This window comes from Mastigoproctus giganteus, chromosome 2 (assembly GCF_048544385.1).
Source record: "Mastigoproctus giganteus isolate SK-2022 chromosome 2, ASM4854438v1, whole genome shotgun sequence".
In the NCBI taxonomy this organism is placed as follows: Eukaryota; Metazoa; Arthropoda; class Arachnida; order Uropygi; family Thelyphonidae; genus Mastigoproctus; species Mastigoproctus giganteus.
Window position 1 is genome coordinate 56,205,241 of NC_143576.1, and position 16,785 is coordinate 56,222,025.

Here is a 16,785-nt window from a genome sequence, read left to right on the forward strand (position 1 = left end):
TGTAATTTATAAACAAAAAATATATATATATATAGTTTTCTGTATGAATTACATTAGTATCAATTTTAGTATTCTCCTAAAATCATAATCAGATTGAAACTGATGATAATCAGTATCAATCTGAAGAACTGATTAATTCTTAATCTTCCATTGCTAGTATAGCAGATGACAGGTACCCCTCTTTAATTTCTGAATAAAATCAAATAAAATTGAGTGAATAAAATAAAATAATAATAAAATCAAATCCACCTGTAAACCCTCAATATTCTATAACTGGTTATACAATATTTTTTCTTTTTATTTCAGCATATAGACAACTCTCGGTTTACAAACGAGTTCAGTTCCACGACGTTCGTTTTACATTTTTGTTCGGTATGTGTATCTTGCATTCCTGAGCCTTTACGATAGGTATTGTATAAATTAGCAGCCATTTTAAAGCATTAAAACCATGAACTAAACATCGAATGGTCTATACAATACATTTTATTATAATGTATGTATGCGGTATGGTTTATCAAATTTTTTATTTTACGTAATGTAAAATAAAAAATATTGTACTTGTTAATTTTAATTAAAAACATAGTTACAAAATAGAAACAGAGAATTTCTAGAGAGTTACAAAACAGAAATAAAGAGTACTAACATAATATATGTACTGTACATACATATGTATTCAACTTTTATTCATCAATTTCTTCAATATTTTCCATATAAGTGACACTAGGTGCAGATGAGGTCGAAGTGTATCTGATAATGAAGAAACAGCTCGGTTTTCCACTTTTTTAAAATATGTTTTTATAGAAGATTGCACAGTTAGATTCTTTTTTTTTTTTCTTTCAAAAATCTCACTGTAGCATACTAGACAGTCATAAACGCCTCTTTTCACTTTTACAATTCTTTCCATATTTGTGTTGTCTTCTTCAATGATTGCCAACCCTTCAGAAATTGATTTAAAAGCTGCAGCCATTTTCTACCTTGTAAATGTTCTGGGAGGCTGTGGAATATCAGGTTCTTCTGTTACTTCAGAATTTAGACATGTCTTTATTGCAATTATCTCATCGGTTGTTAATTTCTCAAAATGTGAGTCCAAAAGCTCTCTCACAGCAGTCACATCAAGGTTGAGGTCCATTTTATTGCCCAGTTCAATAATTACCTGATAATTATTGTAATAAATACATTTTTTAAAAGTTTATTCATTTAAATCTTACAATTATGTTCACTATACGTTTGGCATTTCATTTTATAAGGAACTATCTATTGGCAACTTTAAGAAATTTTGAATGATTGTGACGTTCACTATAGCGAATGTTCGTAAATCGAACGTTCATAAACCTAGAGTTGCCTGTATTATGAATTAAGTGACATTAAGTAACTACAGACTGATTAGCCTAAATTCAGTGGTAGGGAAAATCTTGATTAAGAGTGAAATCCTTGGATACTGGTAAAATCATTAGTTGTGATTATGTTAATGAGAGGGTTGTGATTATGGGAATGTACATGCTGTGAAAGTTCCGTGCTGGATTGATTAGTCTTAAAGCTATTGTGGTGATAATATGCAAGTGTGTTAGAAGTTTTAGTTGTGCCATATATAGTGGTGGTACTCCCAATATAGCATGCATTACAATCAGATTGACATTTAATCAAGTAAACGATGCTGTTGATGTCACTTATCAAATATTCATGTGTTTCTTTGTATGTGTTAAATATAGTCCCCAGTTTGTTATATGATGAAAATGTTAATGTCGTATCTGTGATGGCGAACACTTGACGAAGTTGTTTGGAAAGTTGACTGTGATAGGGGAGGGTGATCCGTGTGTTTTGTTTGTTGTTTTTGTTGGTATTGTGATTTTGTGGGTTACTGATCTTATTTTCCACATTGGACATTGTGTGTCGAATCAATTGTGAAGGGTATTTCCTAGCTATAAACTTTTTTTGTGAGATACTGCAATTCTGTGGCTAAATCATCTTGTAAAGAGGTATATTTAATAATGTTATAAATCTGGTTATAAAGAATGGACTTTTTTGTGCTGAGTAGGTGATATGATTGAAAGTGTAAATACTTCCCTCTATGTGTTTCTTTCCTATAAATGTATCCATATCCCTGATGGATATGGAAACATTTAATAGGAAATCCCACTATTCCAGAATACTCATTAAATATTTCACAAGTAAACTTCATATTTCATTTTCACAAAAATGTCTTTCACACAACATTATTCTGAAATTAGCTTGAGTTTGTACTAGGAATAGATGTAAGAAGTACCAGCATATCATACATCAAACGTCCATTGCAATTATTTGGGAGGAATTACACAAAAGGTAAAGGGATAAATACCAATCTCTACACCAAATACACCACCCACCTCAGATTTGGATTAAAAAGAGATATGACAACAAAAACATGGTCCAACTTTGTCAAATTCAATAATATACGCATAAAAGCAGCGCTTAACAACATGACACAAAGACATTTAAAAAAGTGGACTTGTGCTTACATGGAAAACCCACGCTTCTCAAAAATCTTCTATCATTAACATTTCATCACAAACATTCTCCTCGGCCGAATTATCCGATCTAGAATACGGGTTTAATTTCGCAATAAATGATATTCATTACTCTATAAAGGATTGCATCATCGAGCTACAAACCAAATTAGAGAATTATCTGGATAAATACCGAATCATGCACGAGACAAATGCTATTATTAATTCACGGTTAGTATCTCAACCAAACATGAGTATTAGAAAAGTGGACTTGTGCTTACATGGAAAACCCACGCTTCTCAAAAATCTTCTATCATTAACATTTCATCACAAACATTCTCCTCGGCCGAATTATCCGATCTAGAATACGGGTTTAATTTCGCAATAAATGATATTCATTACTCTATAAAGGATTGCATCATCGAGCTACAAACCAAATTAGAGAATTATCTGGATAAATACCGAATCATGCACGAGACAAATGCTATTATTAATTCACGGTTAGTATCTCAACCAAACATGAGTATTAGTATTAGTAACAGCCGCATGGTGCAAGAAAGCCTATGGCTTATGCTGCACCAGCCAAAAAAAAAAAAAAATCCGAACAAAACAATGATAAAAAAAAAAATAAAAAATAAAAATAAATAAATAATAATAATTAAAAAAAAAAAAAAGGAAATTAAACCCATCATCCTATGCGCTTCCCTTACCCGAAAGTACTATCCAGATGACCTTTGAATTTCCCCAAACTGTCGGCCTCTACCACCCATGACGGCAACTCATTCCAGTAATTTATAACTCGCTGGCTAAAATAAAACTTCCTGCAGTCCAGTCTAAACATTTCCCCCCTTAACTTGAATTTATGTCCCCTAGTTCTACCATCATTTATAATCTTGAAAATTTTGTCCCCATTCATTTTACTGATGCCTCAAACACCTCAATCAAATCTCTAAGGTGTCTAGTTTCCAAACTCTGCAACCCACATATTCGAAGTCTTTCTTCATAAGGACGCACTTTAGCCGATCCCACGAGGCGAGTTACCCTTCTTTGAACCCTTTCAAGAAGCTCGATGTCTTTCTTTAGGTGCGGTCTCCATACTTGAACACAGTATTCCAATTGTGGTCTAACATAAGCCTTATATAATGGGATTATCATGTCCCTATCTCTACTTGCAAAAGTTCAATAGATCATCAATAGGACACCATGGGCCTTCCTTGCAACCTGTTTACAATGCTCAGAAAATTTCATGTCTGACTGTATCGTAACACCCAAGTCCCAAGTTCAACTAAACCCAAGTACTGGGTTTAGTTGAACTCCACCAAGTGAATAAGTTTTTTTGGGATTACTGTTTCCCAGGTGTAATACCTTACACTTTGTTGGATTAAAGCACAGCTGCCATTTTTCTGACCATTCCTGAAGTCTATCTAGGTCTCTCTGAAGAAGCTCAGCTTGACAGTGATCATTAACTACTCTACCAATTTTAACATCATCTGCAAATTTAGACATCACGCCCTCTATCCCTTCTTCAATGTTGTTTATAAAAATAAAAAACAACAGTGGTCCTAATACTGATCCTTGGGGAACCCCACTTCTTACATCAACCCAATCTGAGGAATAGCCATTTATCACAACCCTCTGCCTCCTGCCCCGAAGCCATCCTTCTATCCATCTAAGGATTTTTCCAGTGATTCCAACCTGTTCCAGCTTATAAAGCAACCGCTCATGTGGGACTGAGTCAAAAGCTTTGCTGAAATCTAAATAAACAATGTTGAAATTATTCCCTAAATCCAGCTCGTGAGTGACCGTTTCGAAATAGCGAATCAGATTTGTTAAACATGATTTTCCCTTTACAAAACCATGCTGAGTATCCTTCAGAATTTCAATTCGATCCAAATGATCCTTGATCATTTGGATCGAATTGAAATTCCACCCTTGATCATTGCCTCCATGATTTTCCCTACTACTGAAGTCAGACTGACAGGTCGATAATTTCCAACTTCACTTTTAGAGCCACCCTTATGTATGGGAGATACATTTGCACTTTTCCAATCCAAGGGAATCTCCCCAGAGTCTAGTGATGCTCGCATAATTAGCCTCAATGGTTCAATGCACTCGCTTGCCGCCTCTCTTAAGATTATAGGGTATATTCCATCAACTCCAGGAGCCTTACTGGTCTGTAGGCGCGAAAGTTTTTTCATTAAATAATCTTGCGAAATTTCAATATCATTAATTACATATTTTTTAACTTCGCTCCCACAATTTCCCATTGCCACAGAAGGTTTTTCATTAGTAAATATCGATGCAAAATAACTGTTGAGTTCATCTGCAACGGCAGCTGGTGTATTTATTACTATCCCCTTTCCCTTACGTAAAGGTCCGATCTGGTTTGTCCTGCTCTTTTTGGCATTTATATATGTGAAGAATTCTTTATCCCCCCCTCTTTGCTCTGTTTGCTAGTGATTTCTCATAAACTGCCTTTGCCTGTCGAACCTTTTCTGTGGCTCTATTACACATCACCTTGTAGCTGTTATAGGCTTCAGTACTTTTTATTGCTCTGTAACCTTTCCATGCCACCTTTTTCTGCTCAAGTAAATGTGGCAATGAGTAAACAATAGCTATCAAACATATGTAAACTAAGGGAAAATTGGAATATTATCGTACAAAAAGCTATAAGGGCTATAAAAATAAGCTATAAAAATTGTCACCCAGTGGTTCCTTTATCTGCAAATTCTTAACGCATGAATAATCACTGCTGATAATCAGATCAAGAGTATTACTCTCTATGGTTACCTCTCGAACATGTTACTGTAGGAACCAGTCATCCAATAAATCTACAAGTCTTGCTAGTATGCGAGTGACCAGTCCAAAAGTTCCAGTCAATATCTGGAAAGTTAAAATTCCCCATTATAACAAATTCTGATTTACTGGCCTACACTTTCTCTGCACAAATGTTCATTATACTCATCAGATTCATTAGGCCTATAACACATATCTACTCTCATTTTTCCTTTCCCAGTGATTATGTCACACCAAACAGACTGAACATTGCATTGTCCACCAGCATCAGTTGGATGCACTTCCTTAGATTTTGTGTTTCTTAACTAAAAGCATAATTCCTCCTTCCTTCCTTCCTGTACACATTGTACTCCCCAAATTCCAATTCTACACTGCTTATATCTGTGCCACACCACGTCTCTAATATCCCAACAATATCTGCCTTTGATGCCTTGACTAGCACTTCAAACTCATCAAATTTATTAACTATACTCCTAGCATTGGTGAAAATGCAAGTATATATGCATCTGTTTCTAGTCTTGGTTACCCCTAACACAGCTCATGTATTTAATTGTTCCATTGTGACTCCTGACAGTCCTGGAAATCTCCATCACCTTACTTTCCAGGCTGCTGCTCATTCTAATCGAAGCAGTGTAAGAATCACTTTTGCCTCTGCCTGCAGCCACTGTTAACCTTTTAGTCTGTGTATCTCCCCCAAGCTAGCAGTTTTCTGACATACCTAACACTGCCTCGATAGCATCAGCAAATATTCTTGCACTCTTTCTATTTAAGTGTATCTCATCCCTGTAGAAGCAGTCTCTCCTGTCAACAAGCACAGACCAGTGTGAAAAAAATTCTGCCCCTTGAGCCCTGCACAATCTTTCCAGGGCTGAATTGATCGACAAGGCTCTCATTATATACTCACTCCTATTGTGTCTGGGCAGAGTTACAGACACTTTCACATTCAACCCTAACTTACAACTTATTTTAAACACTGACCTGTACTTGTTGAGTAAATCTGCAGATCTCTTACTCTTAATGTTATTAGTTCCAACACCACCTTTGGTGCCCTTAAAAGATGATATCTGCTCCACAATGTTATCAACGTTGTCCCTGGCAGACATTCCCTGGTCCTGTTCCATCTATCCTTCTTGCATAGTATATTCCCCATCTCCCTGACAATAGTCACCAACAACAACTAGTTCTTTTGGGACCAGCGCATTCTGCCTTGGAGATTGCCTCTGTTTTGCCTGATGCACAGGAGTGAGCTCTGCTGTTGAGCTGGGCAGCTGAGAGCTTGATGGGGCCCTCATATTAATTTCTTTGAGGGCATTTTTTCTACACCTCAAGCTCTCATAGATGCCTATCAGAACGCTGAGTTGGCACCTAATTTCTTGACTCTAGACACCTAGCACACACATACAAAGGCATCCTCCTTGGCTAGATCATGTCTTGGTTTAGAAAGATCAGCAAACATTTTACACTTTGCAAATTTTTTGAGACTAATGCGTTGGAGAATTGATCCCTTCGTTTCTCCCCCCGAGTCACAGCACTCTCTCTAGTGTGTGATGTTGTTTCACAGCTCTAGTCTGGGTCATGATTTCCATTTAAATATAATTTAATTAACAATGAATTTTAATAAGATTAATATTATTTTTGATTAATTGATCATACTATAATAAGCTAACAGATTCCTAATACAGTGCTTCGTATTAAGCTATCTAGTTTTACTTTATACCTTACGCTATCAGTTCGAGATATATATATATGTTAAGCTATTTCTTATCTATATTAATATATGTTAAGCTATTTCATGAAATGGCTTGAAGACTTCAAGCCACTTCATATTTGATAATTGTTTTATTGGTTTCCCTTTTTTCTGTGTTGAAATATTTGGCAATGTTTCAACAGCCACATTAAGGCCAGGTGATCTTGTAAAATTTACAGTTGAAATAACCACATTCATAACGTATTGGAGATCCAATACTTTCCCATAAAGAGCTTCTTGATGCACAATGCAGTGAATTCCAATCAGAGTTTCAGGCTCCGATATCTATCATTTTCCTGGTTATTCTACCCATAAGCTCAATGTTTTTACCAATCATATTTTTTTGCACTGCCAGTTGTGACTCCTACCAAGTTTTTAATATTTAATCCTAACTTTTCGATAGATTGGCAAAAATTTTCGAAAAAATTTTCACTTGAATCAGCTAAACCTTCAACTGGTACAAAATTATAACTAATTCCACATATGAAGATGAGGAGTTGGGCTGTGTCATTTACATCAGTATAGTCATCCAGTGCCACACTAAAATATTTCATTTGTTTTATGTTTTCCAAAAGTTGTTCGAACAAATTGTTTCCAATATCTTCTACTCTTCACATAATTGTTTGTTGAGACAAACTAATGTCTTGTATCATTGTTCATTACTCCGGACGATTTCTTCCACAACTTTTAACAAATTCACCATCATTGAACGGTTTACTTTCAAAAGCGATCAAATGTGCAACTTGATAACTGGCACGTACAGCAGACAAATTTCTTGACTGATACGTTTTCAGTATGTTTTGTTGTTTTCTTAATTCGTTTTGTAACTTTGAACACTTTTCTTTTCGCAGCACTCCTTTATGTTGATCATAAGATTTACAATTGGAATCAGCGTTGTTTTAAATTATATTCTTTAAAAACTCACACGTCTCCTGACACACCAAACACATTCCTTTTTCGTGGTAATCAATGAAGAAATAGTCTTCGGTCCACCTTGGATCAAAAACATGACACTCCAAATCGATTTTCCCCTTTTGGAATATTTTTAAGAATGATTTTTTTTAATTCGATACAAATTAATAATTAATTCAATTCAATGAACAAGCTATATCAAAATACATAACTGTATTTAGTGTACATATGACTGCAGTGAACCACATGTACCTGTTGGATACAGTCGAGCTGGATGCTTACTGCAGGTACACGCCGTGGCGATCGATGCTTTTTTATTTCACTTTCCGTACGGGCCATAGGCTGGACACCACTACCCTAACTATACACCCATAATTCAACCTTTAATATTCTTCATGCATTTAAGTGCAGGTGCAAGATGGAAAATTTTTGTGGAAAATGCTCAACACTTTCAGAAGCTCTTTAATGTTAAGGACGCAATTTTGAGTAGAGCTGTGACATGTTAACTAAAAAATATTGATAAATGGGTAGCATAACTTATGGCCATTTCGTTTACATCTGGATAATGAATATGATGAACCTGATGTTCATGGCCAGATAGAGAGCACTAGTGAAGGGCTTGTCACATGCAAGAAGTTAGGTCATACACTACAGAAAGAGATTATACGAGATGCTACAGATGTAGTTTCACTCACTGATAGTGAAATTGTAAATATGGAAAGGAGTGTTAATAAAAAAAAAAAAAACAGATGACAGTGATGGTGATGAAAGGGCACAGGAGAAAGAGAAGATAATATCCATAGAGAGGTGCATCAGTACGAAAGAGGAAATGATTCAAGAAATAGAGCAAAAGAGCTTTACTAACGAGTAACATATTATGTGGGTGGACAAAATGCAAGAAGTTTTTATTAAAGAAAATCCCAAATATTGAAATTATAGGAAATGTTTCCACAGATCAACCAGAAAACTGACTGAATTTGCATAATATAAACAAACTCCAATATCCACAGCAAGTACTTTTACACCAATGATAACCACATATGATCAATCTTCAAATAATATTTATTAGTAGATCACACAGGCCCTGCTTTGAAAATTGAATTGCATACTTATGATTTGTTAAGTACAGGGCCATACTTATAAATAGGTGCATGGGGTGCTAGCTTCAGGCCTTATGATAGAGCGATTTTTTTTAACGCCCTGATCTAAACTAGGGCCCGCTTGTACCTACCATGTTTACGTTGTAAACATAGATAGGTGAATTACTCATTTCTCCGAAAGAACAGATTAATTTCCAAAATAAAGGAAAATCACTCTCTCCTAATTCTCTAATTAGATGTAACAGTAGAACACAGGCTTTTCCACTGGCTATGAACACAAGAAAGCAATGACAAGCGTGACTTCTCGGTATAGTATGTGGGAGGGGTGGTTGTAAATGTATTGTTTGTTGTTGTTTTGGTTTTTAGAAGCATTAGCAACTAAGGTCATATTGCTCTGGGGATATGCGGTGGTCATTCTCTGACCTTTCTGCATCCTCTGTATTTGGTGATCATGGGATGGAACCCCGGTCTAATCAAGAAGTGTGTGCTAAGCATTGCTGCTCCTGGCCACCTGGCTATGGAGGCACCCTGTAAATGTATTACGAACAGTAAATTGCGGACAGTTAATCCTTTTAGCTCTTAATTCGTGCTTTCTAGAGCAGCAGCTCTATTACATAAAGGCCAGAGGTGCAAACAATGCATACCCACCCTCTCTTGAAATCCGTTCGTTATATGGAAATTTTATTTGATCCGAGGAAACTGTTTTAATTGGACCACCCATGGATTTGAGAATTTATATAAGTTAATTGTTAATATACAAAGTTAAAGTGTGATACTTAGGAGTGCACACACTGAAGTAAATATAGCTATGTATCTATCTCTCTGAAAGTAGCGTTGTAGTTTAATAAATTTTGATTCTGTTGTAATAGAAAATTTAAATATCAAATCTATGCAACTTTTCGTTATCTATTATGACCATGGCAAATGTTTCCTTTATTGAAAGCTTTTTGTTTTCTCACTCTTAAAATATGAATTGATTCAAGTGTTAATTTTTTATACTGAATCATTATCAGTTATATTACTTTTAAGCTATTACTACTCTCATTTGAATTAAAAATCTGAAATTTTCAATAAACAACGAATTAAATGAAGCAGTAATTAAAACAATGATATATTAATATTTAAAAAAGGCATTAATCATAACGGCAGCAGCTATACAAAAAACAAAACGTCAAATATCGACTATAATATAAAATATTATTAAAAACTATAAGAGGAAACTTCATACCTTTAAGTATGACCGGAATTCTCTCAACCCTCACAGTCGAAGGATTATATGATTATAGTAATAAATGTCCGATGTTTAATTAAAAACTACATTAAAATTATATCAAATATTAAAAGACTGTCATGTATTCAATTCTCATTCCCAACATAACATATCGCATTGGGAATGAGAATTGAATATATAACAATCTTTTAATACGTATCTGTTGATATAATTTTAATGTAGTTTTTAATTAAATATGGGACATTTATTCCTATAATTATATAATCACATAATCCTTTGACTGTGAAGGTTAAGAGACTTCCGGTCCTATATAAAAGGTATGAGGTTTCCTCATAGTTTTTAATAATAACTTTAGTAGGACACTTAGTTGTATTGCTCTTACAACCTTAATATATAATATTATTAATGATGGATTCAGATCAACATTTCTGAATGTTGAAACAATTCTGAAAGTATTCCTCACAATGCCTATAATAAATGCAAGAGGGGGAATGGCCATTTTCTGTTCTCAAATGAATAAAAAATTATTTGAGGAATAGTTTAATTCAAGATAAATGAGTATTTTGTCATCGTTATTTATTGGTTTAATAGATAATGAAAAAATATCTAATAATGATTTAATAGATATTTTTTCCAAGGCAAGAAAAATTATTTATGCACATAAATTGTGTGAATTCATAATTTAGCTATTGCATTGCTATTATTTACTGCTAACAAACAACATGTACATGTTTTTATAACATTTTTGTAACAAAATTTTTGATACATTTGCATGGACTGGTATCCTAAAAAGGAACCCCGCAAGAGCTTAGTGCCTCGGGCCCCGAGAAGTATAAGTATAGCCCTAGTTAAGTAACAAAAATAATTTCACATCTAAACAATTTCAATTTGATTTTCTGACTTTATCTTGTATTTTAAGATTTCTGTCTCAATTCTTGTCCCAAAACTTCCCAGATCTAGTGTGTGTGTGTGTGTGTGTGTTATGTTTAAATCCTAAATTTTATGTGCCCACTGGAGCATTTACCCAGTGGCACATAAACCTGCTTGTACCACCTTATTTAAGGCTCTAACATAAACTATACCAGAGACAGCTGAAGAAATTCTAACAAACACAATAATATATGACTTGTTGTCTGACCTGTTCATGTAAATTCCAAGGATGCAATTTAAAAAATTTCAGTATTCAGCCACTAATCTTGAATCAATGATTAGCATTGGCATTAGCAAAGGCACATGATGCAAGAAAGCAAGCTTATATAGCATCAGCCAAAAAAAAAAAAAAAAAAAAAATAAATAAATAAAAAATCTAATTTCATCCATCCACTCGGTAAAGGCAAACTTCCGCACATTTATGCCCTCTCAGGCAAGAGGAAGAATCCCATTAGCATTCAGCATGCTCAAACCATTCAAGGCTTTATACACCTCAATCAGAACACTTCGCAGGTGCCTAGTCTCCAGACACTAATTTTTGAACTTAAGCCTTTCTTCATAAGAGCAACCCTTTGTTCCATTCATTAATCTTGTTGCCCTTCTCTGTACTCGTTCCAACAGCTCTACATTCTTCTTAAAATGAGGCCTCCAGACCTGTATACAGTACTCAAGGAGTGGCCTAACCATTGTCTTATACAAAGGGATAACACCCCCTTTATCCCTGCTAGAAAAATTCCTGTACATCATTGAGAAGACACCATGAGCTACTCTTTCAGACAGTCTGCACTGCTCAGAAAACTTCATATCTGCCTGCACAATTACCCCCAGGTTCTTTTCACTCTCTACCACTTTCAGTGTAGTACTATGTTACTCTGGGGTTACTGCTTCCCATATGCAGTACTTTAAATTTGTCAATGTTAAACTTCAGTTGCCACCTCTCAGCCCACCTGCTCAACTTTTATAGATCCTGTTGCAGCAGCATACTGTCGGTGTCATTAACAACCCTGCCAACCTTCGTATCGTCTGCAAGCTTGGACATTAAGCCCGAAATACCATCATCAATATCATTAATAAATACAGAAAATAACAATGGACCCAGTACTGAACCCTTGGGGCCTCCACTAATAACATTAGTCCACAAAGGGCAGCATCCATTGATTTCCACTCTCTGTCTTCTCCCACTCAACCATTCCTTTATCCATAGCAGCAATTTGCCTCCAATGCCACACTGCTCCAATTTATGCAGTAGTCTTCCATGTGCAACAGTATCAAAAACCTTTCTAAGATCCAAATATATGATATCAAAATGGTCAGACAAGACTTATCCTTAACAAACCCATGCTGTATCTGAACTATTACTGAAGTCTTGTCTAGATGATCCTGCAATGCATCTTTAACCAGAGCCTCCATTAATTTCCCTGGAACAGAAGTTAAACTAACATGTCTGTAATTACCTGTCTCCCTTTGTGGATTGGGGCCACATTTGCACATCTCCAGTCCATGGGTACCTCCCCTTAGTCCAAGGAAGCTCTCATAATTATGGCTAAGGGTTTGCTTACTTCCTTTGCTACCTCCTTTAATATAACTGGATAGATTCCATCCATCCCAGGTGCCTTTCTTATGTTCATTTTCAACAATTTCTCTTCCACTTTACTCTCAGTTACTCTTAGATTAATGGACAACATGTATTTCGTTCAGGAGGGGTCTATCAGACTAGGAGATTTGATGTTTAATCTAACTCTCAAGTTCATAATTGACCACAATGTCTGATATGCTATGCTTCTTTTACTTGACTACATTTGCTAATTGATATTTTTCAAATTTCTACTGATCATGTTTTAAATTAGAATTGAAGTTGTATTTGTTATTGTATTTTCAAATGGATTTATTAAAGAATTGTATTACTATATACAGGAGGACTTCACAGTAACTATTTGGCTCTGAGAAAACAATTAATTTCTCAAAATCAACAGTAAATTAAAACGAACACAAAAAAATCATACAGATAAGCTGAAAAGGAGAAGGAAGGACCCCTTCACATTCCAACTTACAAAAACAAGTGTCGAAATGCAGTATGGAAAAATACATGGAGGAGTATGATCCTACTTGCTGTAGTCACAAATGGAGAGAAATGGCTATTAAATTCCACATGTCATGATGTAGAATACTGTTGGTTTAAATTGTTTGTTTGTTTGTTATTTGGTTTTTAGGAGCATTAGCAACTAACACCATGTTGCTCCAAGAATATGAAGTGGTCATTCCCTGACCTTTCTGCATCCTCCATATTTGGTGGTGACGGGCTCGAACCCCAGTCTAATCAAGTTGGTTTAAATGTGTTATTGTCTAAAAATGATCCCTCTGATATTACCTAACTGGAACAAATGGAACTTCTCTCATAAAGGTACAAATTTACCATAGCTTACAAGTTAAGTCTGCTAAAATAGTCAATTTGACTATATGTTTTTTATAATTACATACATATTAACTCAGTAATAATGAGTTACAAAATGGTCATCATATAAGTATATTTGCACTAATTTTCATAAATAACCAGGTTACCTCATGCTGCATGGAAAATCTTGCTCTGTAAGATGTACTAATATTGTTTTAGAAAATACATATGATTTATTTCTTATAAGCAGGATGGTGTTTTTCATTTCTTAAGGTTAAAGAACTCAAAATAAGAAAGGAGAAAAGTCAATAAGGAAACTTACAGTTCTGACCTATGTGAAAAAAAGATAAGAGGTAATCCCAAAATGCCAATGGAGGATAACAAATAAATAAATACCTTTCTTTATAGTAAATTAAAATGTGAAACAGGGTGGTTATCCTTATAAGAGATATAAAAAATATATATATTATGATTGAAAGTGTAGGGTTGTTTGCAAAATAGTTTGATGTATAAAAGAGGACAGAAAACAACTATATACCAAAGAAAATAAACAACACACACACACAATGGAAGTTAATTTTAATGCAATTTGGGCAAATAAATGGAGAGAGAGAGAGAGAGAGAGAGAGAGAGAGAGAGAGAGAGAGAGAGAGAGAGAGAGAGAGAACTATAATTTATGACATATTTTGGAATTGTTAAAAACTGACTATTATTATATATGCATTTAAATTAGAGAATTCAAGTTACTCACACTTCTTCAAAATATAATACCAATATTAGTATTAATAAAGATATAATACAGAGAAGAAATCACTTATTTAACATCAGCCTCAAAAAAACAACCCCAAGGTTTAACTTACCAGAAAGAGCAGACTACACCAGATTTTCTGGAATAAAACAAATAGGGCAGTAACATTTTTTTACAAGGTTAATAGGTCTCAAAAGCACACCAGAACAAACTCCTAGTTTCTTTTAATAAAATACTCTCATTTAGTAGTGATACATAAGTGTTCGGCTTCCTTAATCAATTTGCTTTTATTAATGCTCACACTGCTAATTACCATAAACTATTGGCATTTGTTTTAAAGCCAATTTGGCATTAACACATTTGCTGCTTCCTCATGCACATATGCAGCATCAGATTTTTAATCCATTTGGTAGGTGGGTTCCCCACCCTACTTTTAAAAAACTTTTTCTTCTAATTTAACAGAAGAAAAACTAGATATTTCTGTCAAGCAACCTTCACTGGAGGCTGACTAATTCAGTCACAATGAGAAGTAACCCAAAAATATCTTTGCCCTCTGCAATCCTGATTGCCTCAATCTTGTGGTTTTATATCCTAGGTCAAAATGGTCATTGGAAAAGCCAGCAGTGAAAGGGTTAACGAGTTTCTTCTTTATAAGGTTGGTTAAGCATAATTTAGGCAAACAATGCTGATGCCATTTTTACTTTTTCTGAGATGTTTCAGTATATGTTTGTTTCCTCTTGTGGGAAACAAACATATATTGAAAACTGGCAGTTGAAGAACAGATGTGCAGAAATTGGAATTCAGCCAGGGAGCAACTGATAAAGAATAAACTTCCACCTAGTGTTGTGGAAAGGTATGGTTTGAATAAATTTAAAGAAAGCTGTACTAATTATTAGAAGGAATGGCAAATTAAATCTTTTTTTTTTATGGCTAATTACAAAAAAAAAACAAACAAACCTTTCATTATAAGCTTTGCTTCCCTGCCTCATGTTGCCTATATTAACACTAATATGCAGGTATATCATGATCCTTCCCTCCATTTCCTTTTTTCTCCCTCCTTCAGATCTTGGCCTCCAAAGTAGGTCTGGGCTAGGGGATCTAGGCCGTCTGTTTCTCCCTTCCAGTGTCCTTGCTAACAGTAATATTTACTTAAATACTAACTATATATCTAATAAGAAAGATACCCAAACTTACAGATCTGCTTGGATATGCTTATAAACATTAAAAAAAAATTAAAAGGCAAAAATGGAAACACGATAACGTCATTATATCATTGGTACAATAATAACAACTTTGATGTGGAAATGATAAAACGATTTCATGATTTTACCATTTATTTTTACCTTTTAATTTTTAACACGGATAGGTACATCTTGGCAGACTTCTAGTTTGGATATCTTACTTATCACATGATTTAAGTAAACGTTGCTGTTAATCATTTAACCCTCCTCAGGCAGACTTCTAGTTTGGATATCTTACTTATCACATGATTTAAGTAAACGTTGCTGTTAATCATTTAACCCTCCTCACGATTCATATGTAATCGGCTGAAGTAATGTCTGATTTCTATGCAACAGCATTTAGTCCAAAGGGTTAGAGTAAATGCTATTGTTAATAGTATGTATATATTATAAATAATACGGGTATATTATTTCTACTGTATGAATAATATATATTACTCATTAATATAAATATATAGGTACATTATTATATTTTTTTTAATGAATAATAAACATACGATAATTCGGGTAGATATAAAAAGCAATCTAACAGAACGGTTTTGTGGCGTAAAATGTAACGAATGTTACATGTCAGCAGCCTTAAATTAGAAAGATGTATATGTTACACATAGTAAGGAATATATGCACCCTCACCTCCTTTACGGTAGCACTTTCATCAATGTCAATAGTTTTCTTATCTTTAGCCGTTTTGATCACTATACTTATTTTCTTTCCAGACTCTTCGTCCGCCATGATCACCCTCGTGATTCACATCTTTCCGCTTCCTGTTAGATTACATTGAGGAAAATGTGAAACGTTACACTTACGAAATCCCTGAAGCACAAGTGACGTCTATGATGACATTTCTTACAATGGAGTAAATCAATATATATATATATATATATATATACTAATTAATTCAATTTTAGCACATGCCACTGAAAGGAATATTTCAATAAATTTTCCTGAAGGATCAGAGTGGCTACATTGGCATTCTTCCACGTAAAAAGAAGGAAAAGGTTGGCAGCAATTAAAACCTGGTAATCTGGTAAAAACACTGGAACAGAGAAGAATAACAATGAAATAACCATTTAATTAATAATATTATTCTTTCACTTTTGTGCTAACAACAGAGAATTCCTGCTCTAACCAGAGCATAACTCTTAGCAACCAACAAATTCATACTTGTTTAATCACCAAGTAATGAGGCAACCCCAGGCTTGGCA

At 34.5% G+C, this 16,785-nt stretch overlaps 1 protein-coding gene across 1 annotated transcript in view; it reads right to left on the bottom strand.

Annotated features, from left to right (window-relative positions):
- Positions 1–16,404, bottom strand: part of LOC150089312 (ubiquilin-1-like) — a 201,958-nt gene extending 185,554 nt beyond the window's left edge. Inside the window, exon 1 of the mRNA XM_090388991.1 lies at positions 16,214–16,404. Coding sequence (XP_090245117.1) covers positions 16,214–16,312 — 99 coding nt within the window. The 5' untranslated portion in view covers positions 16,313–16,404. The remainder of the gene's footprint in view (positions 1–16,213) is intronic.
- Between the last annotated feature and the right edge of the window lie 381 nt (positions 16,405–16,785).